The sequence below is a fragment of the Lonchura striata genome, chromosome 5 (assembly GCF_050655825.1).
Source record: "Lonchura striata isolate lonStrDom1 chromosome 5, ASM5065582v1, whole genome shotgun sequence".
Taxonomy (NCBI): Eukaryota; Metazoa; Chordata; class Aves; order Passeriformes; family Estrildidae; genus Lonchura; species Lonchura striata.
Window position 1 is genome coordinate 9246477 of NC_140707.1, and position 17082 is coordinate 9263558.

The following is a 17082-nucleotide window of genomic DNA, read 5'->3' on the forward strand; positions in this document are numbered from 1 at the left end:
CAGCGGTGCCGCCGCCCCAGAGCAGCCCCGGCCGGCGAGCAGCGTGCCCGCAGCCAGGAGGCCGCGCCGGGCGCTGAGCGCTGAGCCAGGGCAGCCAGGCGAGTTCCCGGGGAGCCGCTGCCCAGCGGGCACCCGGAGCCGGTCCCGGGCGGGAGAGCCTTTGGCAGGGCACGGCGCTGCTGCTGCCGGGGCAGCGGCACAGCCGGGCAGCCTGACGGCTCCGGGCCGCTGTGCTGCCTCCGGATCCCCGGGGCTGCTGCCCCGCTGCCCCGAGCAGCGCATCCCTGCCGCCCGCACGGACCCTCCCGGTCCCGTCCTCACCTGCCGAGGCCATGCTCGGCACCACCTTCCTCCTCCTGCTGGTGCAAGGCCTCCTGCGGTACCCGCAGCCGGCCGCCCGTGGGCTGGACGAGGCCACGCGGGAGCGCATGGAGCAGCGGGCCGAGTACCTGAGCCAGGAGATGGCTCGGCTGGTGCAGGAGCTGGAGCGGCAGAGCCTGGAGCAGAGCGCTGGCGCCTGGGGAGCCCTGCTGCTGTGGCCGTGCTGGGGAACTCTGGCAGTCCTCGTCCTCCTCTTGGCGCTCTGGTTTGGAGCGAAGAAAGTCGGAAGCCATGAGGAGAAATGGGAGGAGGTCGGTGCTCCTGGAAATGGCAAGGACAAACACAGCGGAGCCCAAGACGACGAGGCCCACAAGATTGAAAGCAACCCGGGAGGCCTTTCAGTGCAGCGCATCCAGTTGCCTGTTGTGGATCTGGAGAAAGGTTGCTCGCTGATTGGTGACCTGATGGCCAAACTGAGAGACGTCTTTGAACAAGGCTTGTCACACAGTTTCTACCCGGTGCCACAGGAAGCCATCGGAGTGGGCAGCGCCTTTGAAGGCTGGAGTCCCCGTGCAGAAGATCCTGTGTACCAGGTGCTTGTTGCCCTGAGTCCCCCTGCGGGACACGCCTTCCACCTGGAGCTGGACACCGCAGGGATGCCCCAGAGGAACTTCTGGGTGCGCGTGGAGCTGCTGTGCACCTGCCCCAGGGGGCAGCCGGGGGAGGACATGCTGTGTTTCCTCCACCAGCCTGAGCAGGAGCTGAGGAGGAAACAGGAGCCCAGCCTCCTGCACACCCTGTGCACCGGCTCCTATCTGGATGTGCAGAAGACTGCCCAGTGGTTCTGTGGCTTTGTGAGGGTAGCCTGGCTGCTGTTGCCTCAGTCCCGCCACTGGCGCTTAACGTTGCTGCCCTCCAGCCGCTCCTGCCGGTTTCAGCTGAGCAAAGGCCAGGAAAGCTTCAAGGCTGAGATGATCTTCGGGGTGCGGCGAGGAGACTCTGACATCTTTGCGGGCAGCCTGGCCACAGAAGCGGGCACGCCAAGCACCGCGTGGCCTGAGACCTGTGCCGTGGCAGAGGCCAAATTCTTTGGGCACATTTCCAGGCAGGCCCCCCAGGACAGCTGCCACTGCAAGTGCCTGCAGCTCCTCAGCCACAGCCTGCCGGGTGTAGGTTTGTCCAGCTACACCTTGAAGACTGTTCTGATGCACCTGCTGAGCACCGTGCCCCCGACACGCTGGCGCAGGAGGGATTTCCCCCAGCGGATGATGGACATCCTGAAGCTCCTGCGCTGCTCGCTGGAGACCAAAGCGCTGCAGCACTTTGTCATCGGCAACGAGAGGCTTCCCGAGGAGATCCGTCTGCCCTCGGACTTGCGGCTGGCTGAACCTCCCAACCTCTTGCAGCACCTGGCCAGCGATCCCGACGCCCAGGCCAAGGCCCTGCAGGACTACTTTGGCCTGGTGCTTGGGCTCAGGCAACTGCTGCTCTCCGGCCACTGAAAGAGATGCTGCTGCCCAGAGCTGTGCTCCTGGGGCCTCTGGACAGAGGCTCTGTACATTAACCCCTGTATATATTAACCCCCCAAGGTTTTACATTCATTGTATTCATTACTGCCCTGTAATGAATGCATTTCTTATATATATTGATACTCCTTTTTTTTTTGGGCTATTACTACATAGATTAAGACTCTCTAGTTAGTGCATTAACCTATTTGTTTTTTCAATAAATCCGAGTATTTCATTATCTGATTTGTGGTAGGTCTTCTTGAACTTGACCGGATGTGTAGTCTACACACTGAATATTTTGCAAATTTGTTTTTCTAGCTGCCTGTAGTCTGTTTTGATAGGCAAATACGTGTATGAAATAATGACAACTAGTGATGCAGGAAAGACACTTCTGTTTATTGGGACTTAAACCATCTTTGCTTTCGGCTGCTTTTGATCTGCACACAATCAGAACAGCACTGTCTTAATAAAAAAATGATTAAAAATGATCCTGTTGTCCACAGGGGTCAAATACAGGTACTATTGGGATATATATTTTAGGAATATTTTTTAGGTGATCTGTCTTTATGTCATTAACCCCAGTTATAGATTGCACACATCTGTTCATAGTAGAAACTTAGACATATCAGTCTTTGAGAAAATGCAGAGAAAAATGACAAGTAAGAAATTCTTCATCTAGTTTTTTGTTATTAGATTCAAGCTCAGTAGCTTATATAGATTTATGGATGTCACTGTAGATGTATATAGTGGAAAGATGATAAGAAGGTTCAGAACTCTGATGTTCTATTGAGGTTTCAAGATCTCAAAGGGGTTAGCTGTAAGTTCTGATTTTAGTAGTAAAGTAAATTAGATACATAGTTTTTCCTTATCATTCTGCATTTCTCTGTGCTGTGCTACTCGTAGAGAAGGTACGTGACCTATCACTGCATGTCCTAGTAAAAACTGCTTTTAGGCCCCCTTTAGGAACTGCCAGGCCACAATGAGCTCTCCCTGGAGCCTTCTCTTCTCCAGGCTAGAAAAACCCATTTTTCTCAGCCCGTGTCCATAGGTGCACCAGCTCCCTGGTCATTGTGGCCTTGTTCCAACAGGATCATCTTCTGTTAGTGCAGGGGACCTCAGAGCTGGATGCAGGGCTCCAGGTGGGGTTTCCAGAGCAGAGGGGCAGCATTCCCTCCCATGCTCTGCTCACGCTGCTTTGCTGCAGCCCAGGGCACATTTGGCTTTCTGGGCTGTCACTGCACACTTCCAGGTCCTATTGAGCTGCTTGTACCAACAATCCCAGGTCTTTCTCCTCATGGCTTCTCTTGATCTCTATGTGATCTTGATCTACCCCAGTCTGAGTTTTTCTTGGGATGGCCGCAGCCCGTGCACCCAGGGTCAGGGCAATCATCTCCCAGTAATGTGCCAGTCATCATCTACCTTGAACCATGGCATATGTGAATCCTCCCAAAATGAAAACACAATGTTCTTATAATAATAACTCCTCTAACACTAACACTGGCCAGACTTTTTGGCTTACAAACTTCTGTTCCATTCTGATGCTTTAGGTTTTAGCTTTTATGTTTCTCAGAGTCTGTGCTGCTTTAGTGGGTGGGTCTGGGCTTCCCATGGGGGGATGCTGAGCTCCCTGCACAGAGCAGGGACACAAAACAATTCCTGCTCCAGCTGGGCACCAAGGACAAATGATCCAAATCTCAGCCCAGGAGCACAAACACCGTGGGCTGGAGAGAGAAAAACAAGCAGGATGGGGCTGCCTGGGCTGAAGCTGGAATGGGACAATGAACTCCAAGGTGCCAATGGAGCAGAACTGATCCCAGGGAGAGCCCCGGGAGCGCTCGTGCATTTTGGGACCATTTTGGGTCATTTGGGTGCAGCCCTGGCTGGGCTCTGGTGCTGCCCAAGGTGGATCCATGGAGGAGATCCTTTAAATCAATCCCTGCTTTATTCTTTACCTCTGTCCAGCCTCTGCTCTAGGCCAGCCTCCACCAGGCATCAATACTTTTGACCTTCAGTTGGACGTTGTGAGCATTATCTACTCTTTTAAGAAAATATTTAGGAGACTTCTCTTATTGCCTCTCGTATAATCCAAGAAACAATATTTAAAGTATTGTTACAAGGAAATCCAAACCCTATAAAAGGTGTTTTTGTATTTTGGGACATTAATTCAGTGTGGCTTGTCATAACAACCACCTATGTGCTTGCAGGTTGATGTCCAAATCATTAAAATTGAAGAGGCCCATTCAATGCAGCATCTCTTACCTCTGTCTGTTGCAACTGTGGACTCTTTCACAATATAGGTGTTTATTAAGGAGAAATGCATACCTAAGAGAGATGATAATGAGCTGTACTACCAAAGATCCACTTTTTATCCATTAATTATTTAGCTTATCCACAAGAAGACTAAACATCTAGACCTATTAGTTACCCACTAGGTTTATGAAAAGTATAACAGTTACTTGCCAGCTGCATACCTTACTCTGGAAAATCATCCTCATTATAAAATATTTATTTATTTGCATAGACATAAATTAAGAGAAACAGCAAGGCTTGCAAAAAGACCTAATGAATAGTATACCAAAACAATAAACAACAGCACTAACAACAAAAACCTGCACAAAATTTCCCAGTATATATAGCACCAACACCAATTAAAAATATTTATGCAGTAAGACCTAAAATGACAGACTAAAGGGAAGTGCTTGGTTTCATAGTTTCCATGCAGACATTTTACACCTGTCACCTTGCTGCCTTGGCTGGCAAACTCACCAGGTGCCCTGGAACCCTGTGGGATGCTGGTGTGGGAAACACAGCCCCACCAGCAACAAAACCAGCTCAGTGTGGCTGAGGGGAAATGAGAGCTAAGACATTGTCTGATGGCAGTCTTGGGTTACGATCATGAGAAATAAAAACTATTCACGGAGACAGCATCAGAGGTAAGCCAAGCAGGCTGATACAAATAAGTGCATTCTACAGTTACACAGCAGATAAAGACAGGCTTTGTAAACACTGTAAGTGCCTTTATGATTTAGTAACCCCTTTACATTAGTTAATTGCTGTCTTTATTTTCCAAAGTAAACAGCTTTTTTCCTAATGAATCATGATTCAAGTGAATGAAAATTATGACTAAAATTAAACTGACAAGATATCTATTTTTAGACCTTCTGCTGCTCTTGATTTGAATTACAAGTTGCATGTACCTTTTAGGCAGGCTTTTCTTCTCAAGACCAAGTTCTTTCATGTAAATTTGGTAAGTGTGATGAAAATCATGTCTAATTTTTAAAACCTTCAAGTTTGGGTACACATAGGTCTGTTTTCCAATTGCTACATAATTCAAAACCAAAGTGGACACCCTCACAGATTTTAAGGACTCTAAAAGCAAATATGAACAGTATTTAATCAGATTGGTGTGGGGCATGGAAACCTAAAAGATCTTTCCTTACCAGTCACAGTTCTTCAAAATGCATTCAGGACTTGAAGAATAACATTTATGTGTTCATATATAACTGCTGTTTGAAAATAAACAGATTTACATAGAATAATCTCCCAAGAAAGATGCATGCTAGCTGCTAGCACCAAAGCTCCTGGGAGATCACACTTCACTTTTAAAAAAAATTATCATATATTTAAAGTGCAGACTGCAAAATACTCGGGGCTTCTGGTCAAGTGGAGTAGAGAAACACCTCCAAATCTGTATTTGCAAAAGCAAAGTTCTCAGAGCCCCTGAACTATATTGGTAGGAAAAAGAAGGCAAATAATTTCTTCCTGAAATGAAAAATGGGAACCACCACCATGGTTTTCTCTTTCCAGTCAAAAATGGATGTTTATGAAACAAATAAACACATTCTAAAAAGTTGCTCATCAGACTTTACATCTCATTATCCTTCAAATGTTTCTCCTTATGTCTTTTCTGTTGCATAAAAATATATCAGTTCAGTTAGCACTTCACTATTTGCCAGATAAAAACCGCAAGAAGAAAAAGTACGTCCATGTCTGTCATGCACATTTTTAATTTCTTTCCTAAGACATTGTAAATGTCTCAGGCAAACTCTGTGGAGCCTAACTGGCAACAGGGGAACCTTTTAAGGAATGCTTTATAGCCTGTAACATGAATTTCAAGTGTAGAAAAGACATATTTGTAGGCAGGAAAATAAGGAAATAAAGCATGGGATATCCTTCCATTTCAAGTCAGTGTTCATATTCTGATAACATATCCCCTTTACAAGTAATGAAATAGGGTTATTGCTGCTTTTGGGTGTGTTCATAGCAATTAGAAATGTTAATCAGCATGCTTGGTACACCTAAGTCTTAAAAAATAGAACAGGACAAAACTGGGCCCTTCCTTAGGGAACATACACATACAAGATAAAAGATTAAAAAAACTACTAGCAGAATAAATCCAGAAAGGAGTTTCTCAGGGACCTAAAAAATGGGGTTTACATGTTCCTCATTAAGATGTCCTGTGCTAAAATTACCAGAAGAACATAAGCCTGGCACATTCTATTTCTGCAATTCAGAATAACAGGAGAAAGAAAATACTGCTGTATCATGTTGTATGTGAGTGCATATACCTATATCATGCTAAAAAAAGAATGCTTGAGGCAAGCTATAAGCCCAGCTCGACAGATTGTGTCAAGTCACATGCCAGATTTCCCTTTTTAGAAGTACAGAAATAAAAAGCAAAGAAAGAGGGGGAGAAAGCCACAAGGACTCAAGTCACTAGAGGCTTGTACAGACTTACATCTCCTACTTTAAGGTGTGATTATGAAAACTCCTCTGAGCAAAATCAATTCATGGCTTTCATGGCTAGTGATCCTATTAAAGCCATGGAAGGCACCTCCAGATTTGTATGGGCCATGGTTTTACTAATGGTGTTGAGGGACCCCTGCATATTTGAGCATGAATACATCAAGGCAGGAAATCAACTACAGAAGGTTCTGCAAAGCAATTATCAATAATTAATGCTTTTTTCCATTGATTTTTCAACTCCCATACCATATTACAGAGACAGAGGCCAAAAAAGCATTGTCAAAGACCATAGCTTGACCAGAGGAAAAGAAAAATACACACTGTGTTCAGTGCTGTTAGTTCTGATATTATCTCATGGTTGTGATGCCTTGTGAAGGCTGCCCTGAAACAGAGGCTGGACAGAGCTAAAGAATAAAGCAGGGATTGATTCAAAGGATCTCCTCCATGGATCCACCTTGGGCAGCACCAGAGCCCAGCCAGGGCTGCACCCAAATGACCCAAAATGGTCCCAAAATGCACGAGCGCTCCCGGGGGCTCTCCCTGGGATCAGTTCTGCTCCATTGGCACCTTGGAGTTCATTGTCCCATTCCAGCTTCAGCCCAGGCAGCCCCATCCTGCTTGTTTTTCTCTCTCCAGCCCACGCTGTTTGTGCTCCTGGGCTGAGATTTGGATCATTTGTCCTTGGTGCCCAGCTGGAGCAGGAATTGTTTTGTGTCCCTGCTCTGTGCACAGAGCTCAGCATCTCCTCATGGGAAGCTCAGAAGTGCACACTAAAGCAGCACAGAATGGGAAAAATAGAAAAGCTAAAATCTGAGGCATCAGTTAGGTATCATGGACTGAACTACCCTGCACAGACACAAAGAGCCCTGTGACAGGAGCAGGTAGGAAGTGCTTAGGAGCAGCTCAGTCTATAAAAGCCAACATTAGGGCTTGTTTAAGCAAGAGACACCTTCTGACTCATAAATCAGTATTAAAAAGTATAAAAAAGTCATTATTTTTAATACAAGTTCTAAGGGAAGGCATTTTTCTGGGAAGTATTAACTAATTACTGATGAAAGTATCAAAGTTGGCTTCTGGCAAGCTATATTTTGCCACTAGCATGATATAAACCATAGTTTATATGCAAGTAACAATTTTCAAATGTGACAAATACTCTGGATACTTATATAGTGATTTATACTTGTAAACTTGTGTCCATAAGGTGTTTTATGTGTATCTGGAAGGCTACCACTCAATATCCCTGCACCCAATATCCTCATGTTTCAATATGAGAATATATATATATATCACTCAATATCCCTGTATCCAATATTCTCAAGTGTCCACTGAAAAAGTTTAGGGTTCCAAATTACTGTGAATATGTGATTAGATTAGATTCTTCCCAAAATAGAATAATTTACTACTTAACTAACTGGTTTACTTAGCTATAAAATCTATATCTATATATATAATGTAACAATATGAGAATATATATATATCACTCAATATCCCTGTATCCAATATAAGCAAGCAACAATTTTCAAATGAGACAAATGTGCTGGATACTTATATAGTTAGTTATACTTGTAAGCTTGTGTCCATAAAGTGTTTCATAGCTCTTCTAGGTATCTGGAAGTCTATCAGTCAATATCCCTGTATCCAATATATCACTCAATATCCCTGAATCCAATATTCTTATGTATCCACCAAGAAAACTTAGGGTTCAAAGTATAGAACTGGTCACATGATTAGAAAATTAGATTATTCCTGAAATAAAATGACTTCCTACTTAACTAACTCATATATAATACAATAAAATTCTCACTTCATATAAAATGTATGTGGGAAAGAAGGCAAGAGGCTTTTGCAAGCCCCTGTGCTTTGATTTGGATCAAGATTTTAACCACATTCAAGTCTGAAAGCGTTAATATAAAAGCTGTTTTTGTTAGACACTGCATGTCTGCCCACTGAAATGACAGTTACTGGCACGTGGAACCCTTCATTGTTTTGTTCTGCTCTGGCTTGGGTTTCTTCTCTCTTTGTAAGGTGGCAGACTGTTCTACTTCTGTATGCAGCAAAAATGTGCCTTTGTAAGAGCTCGTTGTCTCCTGCCAGCCCATCACGTGTGCTCACCTTCGTGACCAACCAACCGAAAATGGCAATGGGTCTGAAATGACTCCATCAGCTTTTTTTTAACCAGCTTTACTGATCTGGAAAAAAAGACAAACACCAGTTTATGACAATATCAGTAAGAGTTTCGTGGCTAACACATTGAAGAGCTGATTTATCATAAAATAGAAGAACATGGAATGAGTTAACTTGGGGTTTCAGGTAGATTCACTTATTTAAATTTGACTCCATATTTACACCAGTTTCATACCATTGCACAATCATCAGGCCGTCTGAACACCAAAACAAAACTTGTCATGAAAAGTCAATAGTTTGAGCACTTTCTAACAGCCATTACCAGCTAAATTACAAGGAAATCAGCTAGGCCTAAAAATGAGTTACCTAGAACTGAAAAATTGGGCAAAAATTTCAGAGGTATAGAAAAAAAGTTAATATAAAATCTCTTCAAATTGAAAAAAAAATATGCTTTCACCACACAGAAAATATGGCATGAAGAAATCAACACGCATTTACCATATTAATTCTGAATACATAGCATTTTTGAGTATTTAGTAGAATGAGGAATTGCAACACTGCTTCTTGCCTGTTTGCCTCCTGCCTTCCTCTTCTACTGCTGGCAGAGCCAGTTAAAGCTGTAATAAAGCACCAGAACATGCCTTTACTAAAGCAACCCATGCTCACATTCCTGAATGCTCAAATGCAGCCACCTTTCCTTTTAATACAAAAAAAAAACCAAAAAAACAACAAAAAAAAAAATCCAAGTATAAATGAGAATTCAGTCACATCTACTTGTAAAGCACCAATAGAGAGAAACCAGAACCCCAAATAATGTCTTTGGATGGTAACATAACACAGAGTTTAGATCTGCCACTCATTTCCTGGAGATTATTAAGGGACAGAAAGTCTTTCATATTACCATGGGGATTTGATAATAATTAAGGTGAACAAGAGATGTCTGAGAAAACCCACACATGCTCAAAGGTGTTCAAACCTTTAGCATGTTAAACAGTCCAAGTACCAGCTTTTCCAGGTGCTACCAGCTCACCATTCTACAGACCCTCTATATGTACCTTCTATCTGATATAGGCTGCACCATCTAGAGAGACTTCTGTACATCTCGAGGCGTTCACAGGAGTTTAGAGCTAAACCTGCATCAAGCCACTGAGAACACAAGAAAAGCAATCTCCATGTTTTTCCTACTGGTAAGCCAGCAGGCTGTGTGCTTTTAAAGCAGTCACAGGGGAACTAACACTGTCCTGTGGTATTGCAGAAAAAAACTCAGCTGTGTGTTCCAGGTGCAGCATGACCCAAAAAAGAGAAATTAATTGCTTTAACACTTAGGTATGATGAACCAGAAATTACAGAGCTTCAACAGGAATCACAAAAAAAAAAAAAGTATAAGAATGTATCAAATAAGAATTTCACTTTATGTTAGTAAGGATTTCACATTCCACCTCAGGACATGGATGAATATTCCACTCAAGTACTATAACTCCCCAAATCTGAGCAACATAACAGTAAAAGCAACAGTTAAACTGTATTGGACATTGATCTACTTGGATACAAAAGAACTTGCAGTTGGGAACAAAGAGATTTAGAAGCCACGTGCTGACACAGTGACAGTAGGTTTGAATTGAGGGTTCTGCTCTCACCTCTGCTATCAATGTGCAATCGTGAACAAGTCTGCATCTTTCAGGTGTTTACATTGCTGCTGACTTACTCTGCTCCTGGTAAAACACACACTGCTCTGGGATTGTTCAGCCATCTTGGCTTCTCTAAGGCCTCCTCATTTTATTTATTTATTTTATTTTTATTTCAACAGAGAGCACCATTGATAAGCACCAGTCAGAAGTGATTTCAGAAGCCCTTGCCCATGCAAAAGTGAAGTACTGTGCACAAGGAATCACTTGTCTCAGTGGCTCTAGGTCTTCCTTTGATTTACAGGGGTTTTAGGTATAACTACGCTTTCTCGCAAGATTTAAAACAAAAACCCACAAGAACAGCACATCATCACTGTGAAGGAAAAATTAAAAGGGCCACAACCCCCTATTTTACAGAATTTCTTATTTTATGGTCTTTGGAGCCATTTTTTTTAAAACTGTGGGAACAGAAGAACTTGTGCTAGTACGGACCATTCTGTGGTGATTTAGTTTATCTGGCAGCTGCTTGCAAGAGTTAGAATTATAAGAAATCCAGTTAAAAATAAACAACATCTCAGTAAAGAAATATGTCAGGAGATACAGGTGACAGGAGAAGTTTGGAAAAGCTAAACCTGTCATTCACACCCAACAAAAAGGCAGTACTTGGAGATACCAGATCAGGACTGAGTCAGTAAAATGATCATAGAAATTGCTGAACAGAGAGTTATGCATTTTGTGTGATGGGCTGATACTTGAGAGGAAAAAAAAAAAAAAAAAGAAAAGAAAAAACAAAGCAATCCAAACAAATTTGAGTCTGATGTGCAATAAACTAAAAAAAAGACAAGCCAAAGGTATAATACCAGTGTACATGGACAAGAAGAAAAGTTGGCAGACAAGAGGCAGGATGCAGCCAAGAACTTGGAAGAGAAACAGAGGTAAGGCAAAGCTGTTTTAGAAGAAGTTACATGAATATTAAGTCAGTCAGAAGCTGTTAGTCTGTGAAGACCAAGGGATGTGTTGATTCTCTAATGACACAGATTGAAAAACATGGTATATTTCTTCTCTAGACAATGATCTTTGCTTTACGTGTTTAAATAATTGAGAAGATAGCTAGAAAGAAATTGGCACCTTTTTGTCACTGTAGACTTCTAAATAAAGAACAAAACCAATCCAGAATGTCTAGCTCAATTTCCAGATTTAAATTATCAGTAGCAACCTCCAAGCTGTAATTATTCTCTTGCTTGCTACTTTGCTTCCTTCTCCATGTCTGGGCCTGGATCTGTGTGACAGATGGTGAGGAGTTTTTCAGTGCATCCCAGAAAGGTGGACTTTTAGCTAATTTGCCCTTAGTGGGTGGCATTTTCCTTCTCCCCAAAAGCCAGCTAAAACCACAGAAAATCATTTCTGTTGTGGGACAGCCAGCCAGTGTCTCAGTATTGCACAATAAAGTCAAGGCAAGGAAGGTTAGCAAAAGAAAATAATGGAGCTGGGAAGTAGAATTGCCTGTTCCACTGTAGCAAGAAAAGTGGAGTTTAAATATGAGAGCTGAATTAGGAGTCATGCAGGGAAATAAGGAACTCATTATTACAGCTGTGTCACAGAATCAGCTCTAACAAGGGAAAGGGGCAGATCCAAGCCCTGATGGCTTGGATTCTCAAGAGTTCTCCTTCAGTACTCATAGTTATGTGTGCACAGAATCATTCACGCTCATCTATTTTTCCTGCCAAAAGCATAAGTGAAATATTTGGTTTTTCATTCAAAGGCAACTAGATTAAATTCAATTGATTTGAAACACACATTTTTGCTTTTGGGTGTGCCAGTAGAACTGTGTGGTGATACTGCAAGCATGGACCTGAAGTTAAACAGCATATGATGCTAGAGAGGCAAGGATGAATAATTGGAGTTACAACAGGGAAAAATGAGATGAGAAATCTGGTAGTTTCCGTATTAGTGCCTTTAGAGAGGAATATGCAGAAGTGTTGCAGGCCAAAGTAAACTGGAGTGACACTGAGGAGGCCAGGAAGGGCTGTGAGAGAACGACACCACGCAGGGAACATGTTCCTGTGCCCTCAGTCTGACAGGCAGCCACGCCAAAGCTCAAATGAAAAAGACTGGAATTTCTGCATCATCTGGTTTTCCTTCATCTGTGAGCCCATCACACTCCTGAAGAGGTATGGGAGGCAGAGCAACAAATGCCAAAACAATCACCTGTGAGAAAGGAACAGTTTTCTCTTGAGGTCACTTAATGGGACATCTAAGTGCAAAAAACACATAAAATGCAAAAGCTGCAGAATATCTTTCCACATGCCTTAAATCAAAGCCTGGCACTTTCACATCCTCACAGTTTGTCATTCACAGTGAAGCAAGCCCTAAAAATCACTATGGCAAGGAAAAGAAAGCAAGGAAATTTACCAAGTTATTTATTTTCACGGCATCAGAATGACATGAGAAAGGGTAATGAGAAAAAGTACATGAGTAAAACTACATGAGAAACAGTGATGCATCTTCCCACTTCCTTTATATATAAGAGAGTGTGTCCAAATGTTCTCTGCTGTCCTCAGCTGTGCTAATTACCACACATCTACCTAGAGTTTTTCTGCTCCCTTGTAAAGAACTAGGATTAGCCAGAGACAGTCATACATCTCCATCAGTAGAGGCCTTTACAATAAAAGTAATTCAATTATTTCAAGGGTATTTCTTTAGCATTCCACCTTCATCTGCGTCCCCACTTTAAAACCAATCCTGCATCACCCCAAGGATGATAAAAACAGGAAAACAGAAAGTATGATTTGTGTGAAAAAATAATACAAACATAAAAGAAATGACCAGCTATGGACACATATAAGCCTGGTCTGAACTACTTCACTCATGACAGCTAAAGCATTATAAAAGAGGGATTCTTTGTTTATTAAATAACCAGGTTATTCTAATATGCATTTAGAGAAAGTTCATCACCATTTGTTTGGGTGTTGACTAATCACATGCTTTCCTGTTATTTATTGGAATTGATTTTGCTCAGATTTTGTTCTGTAATGTTTATAACAAAATTTAAGCCTCTCTTGGATGCTTGTTTTAATGCTATTATTAAAGCAGCTTATGTCTCTAGAGATTCTGGGCACGAAAATTGCATCCTTGAATTTTTGAATTGGGTGAAAACAAGCATGGAGAAGCCTCCTCAGCAATCTAACTGCAGCTTTTGCCTCCCCTTTTCCTCAAACTGTGCTTCCACCCTGTCCAACAGACCTGCTGACATGTCATGGAAGCCACTGCTGCCTGCAGAGCTGCATAAAGCTCAAGCCTACTTGCTTACCTCTGAAATGAAAAATTAGGAAGGTGTAAAGAGGTAGGTGAATAGGAAATGGAGTAATAAAAGTGCTACTGCCATAATTCTTATTTTTCAAGCAATCTCATCTCTAAGATAATTCTAATAAAAGAGAGGAGCATATTCCATCTCAAGGGAAAAAAGGAGGAGAAAATACTGTTTTCACAGACTGCCATTTTCTCTGGTTTCTGCTTTCCTTTAATTAACATCAGCGACATACCTTTACTTTTGCAAAACAAGTAAGGTTAATCCTATGTGAAGCATTCCTAGCATGCTCTGTGAATTTTCTTTTCTCTACAAGTGCAAACTACACAGGTAATTAGAGTGCAGCTGCTGCCTCAGCTGTGCTGTTACAACTGGTGGGAGAACCACAAAGGAGAGCTTTTCAAGGATGGTTTAAAAGCCATCCAAGGATGCTTTAAAAAGGTTTAGGCCCCACTCTGTGGCAAAACCTTATGATTCTGCATAATCTTTATGCTCTAGTTTTACATGGTGCACATGCTGGGGAATGAGGATATCTAAAATATAGTGTCCATTTGTTGTACTGTAATACCTCTGTGCTGGAAGCTGCAAAAAGGATCATTTCCAGGATCTCTGTCAGCAGCATGTGCAGCTGTAGGTGCCAGGACAAAAGTTGTGACCATCAACCCAACAGGGAATAAGAATCACATGTTAACACAGCATTCTAGTGTGTATTAGCTGCAGATATAAGAAATGTCCTCTACATTTATTAAATTGAAATTTTTATATCTAATGGAAAGTCTGTAGTCATCTTAGAGCTCAGCTGGTTCTTAAATCCTTGCTTGGCTATGAAAAGTGTTTTGAGACTTGAAAGGACACACCCATCCATAAATCACAGTTACTGACACCAACAGACTTGATTCATTTGCTTCTCAAATGAAGCCTTTAAAAGAGACCATTAGTTTGTAATTTAGCTTGTAAAGTGAGACATTCTTAGTGTGACCATCATGTCCATCGTTTCACAGTCCCCCTTAAAAGTATTTCAAAGTAAACTTTATTTTCCTGAACTGAGTTCTACCCCAAATTCTTCTTGGAAATGTTGTGCTGCGCAGCTCTGTATCAAATTCCTAAGAGCACACAGGGACCCCACACCTCTGATACCTTCCTCTTCTGTCACTTGCAACAAAAGATCATCTAAGAGCAGTGAAAATTAATGTGAAAAATAACATGAACAGAAAAATCACATCAAATGGAAGTATCTTACATAATAGCAAGTGTTCTGTGTTTCAAGCAGTGGGTTGGAGTATGTTGGAACTCTGAGCATTATGCTGGGGGTGGAAAAAGAAGGAGACACAGCTCCTATAAAGGTTGTACTTTTTATCCTGAGAAATTCAATGCAAGGAGGTCAATCTATTTCATATAGTCTGCACATTCAATGCTTCAAATACCACCTAATCTATCAGTTCAGAGGAATCAGAGTATACGACTTCAAAAAGCACCAGATGGTAAACAGGAGTACACAGATTAAGATAAAATATTCTAATTCTCTCATCTTCTGTTCATCAAATGAGAATGCTAATTTCGCCCTTATTTCTATGTTTATGGCCCAAGCTGATAATTTCTGATCACGTTTTCTGTTTCTAAAATTTGGTCAATTAACACCCTTCTTACTGAGAAGGCTTTGCTAAATACATAAGACAAAGTTATAATCCTTAGTCACTTCATTAGTGACTTAATATTTTAAACAGCCCATGGAAGTAAGGGTTTTTTTCTCATCATGTCCTTTCAGAAAACTTGCTGGATTTTTCCCCCTTATTACAGGCAATAGCAGGCAGATTCCTAGCAGCAGAAATACCCCATGTGAACTCTGGATTTCAGCTCCCAAATAACCCAGCCCTGCTTTCAGTGAAGCTGAACACTATCACAACTGTGGAGAATAGCCATATCAGACTGCACTGCTTAGGCTGAAAAGAAACAATGTGTGGGTTCTTTACACAGCCATGTGAGATTTTCTTTTTTCTCTTTTTCCTCTATTCTGTAGTTTAGGAGATGGTTTTTTGCTTACTAAGTGTCCAATTATTTCATGTATAGTCACAGACACTTTCAGCTGCTGGTGACTGAAACAGATAAAAGGAGTCTCTCTCTCTATGTAGCTTATCATTTTTATGTTTTATATTAGTTTATCATTGGCATAATCATAGAATCCTAGGAAAATTCAAGTTGGAGAGGACCTCAAGAGCTCAGTGTCATGCTGAAATCAGGGTAAGCCAGGAGATCAGGTTATTCAGGGCTTGATCCACTCAGCTCTTGAAAACCTCTAAAGACAGAGACTACAAAGACTGAAATAATATGGCTAATAATGTGTTTTACATGCTATTTTCTTTCCTCACTGCTTGACCCCTAAATTGACAGAAAAAAAAGTAAAAATCTCCAGAGGGAATGTATAGGTATGTATGAGCTCACACATGTACACACAGAGCAAAATGTGCTTTCATAAGTGGATTCATAATGCTTTCTGCTCCCACAATATATTTTTGTTTATATAAGTTTACTACTTTACTAGGTAAATAAATGGACAGAGGAAAATGTGGTATCTCTATGAATGCATATTCATTGATACCTTGACAATTACCATAAAGAAACATTCCTGAGTGGCATTAGTATATGTGTTAGCCCAGGGTCAGTGTGAGAGGAAAAAATTATTTCTGCTTAAAGGCTGAGAAGAAATGTTTTGCATTTCACACCTCAGAAGCTGTTTCCATTTTAACAGGTACCTCTAGCCTCCTCAGGCTTGTGACATAGCTCAAGCTACATGCTGGGAAGCATGAGCACCTGCTGTCAACAGCCATAAATTCATCTGAGATTTCATCTGGGAAACCCAAGCAATTTTAAGTTTATAAAAGTAATATAAAATACTAAAACTGATTCATAGTAGCTCTCAAGGGAAAACCTTCTAGTCAAGTGAGAATGTCTTAGGTCAAGTGCGTTTGTACTCAAAAAGGTGCAGCAGCTTCAAGCTGATTTCTCATGTAGCTTTCTTTACTGTAAACAGCCCTTAGCACAGCTTTCATTATTTTATTTATTTCATGCACATCATCTTACACCACATCTCTCACTCAACTGACTCAAATCTCCACTAAGAGACACAAGTGACCCTATTTGGGTTCTCCTTGCTCTGTTCCTCTTTCCAGGAGCACCGTCACAAACATAGCCAGGCTAAGAAGAGGGAGGAGGAAAAGGTGTCCAAGCACACATGGTGCTGCTTGTTTTGGCTACAGAAGCACTTCCTGAGTTTTTGAGCAAAAGGTAAGGCAAGCTGTTACCATCATTTCCTCCTAGGACAGCCTGTTGCACAGATATTGCACCATTATACATTTTAACAGTATTAATTCAGTACTGCTAAAATCCTGGAATTATATGATTATTTATGTTGCTTGCAAAACAACAGGCACAGATTCCTAAACTATAATTGATA

General features: G+C 41.8%; 1 protein-coding gene across 1 annotated transcript; it reads left to right on the forward strand.

Moving 5' to 3' along the window:
- Positions 1–255: 255 nt before the first annotated feature.
- On the forward strand, positions 256–11954 carry LOC146767228 (inositol 1,4,5-trisphosphate receptor-interacting protein-like 1). Its single transcript, XM_085579566.1, has one exon. The coding sequence runs from the start codon at positions 333–335 to the stop codon at positions 1821–1823; it is 1491 nt and encodes a 496-aa protein (XP_085435692.1). The 5' UTR covers positions 256–332; the 3' UTR covers positions 1824–11954.
- Positions 11955–17082: the final 5128 nt, after the last annotated feature.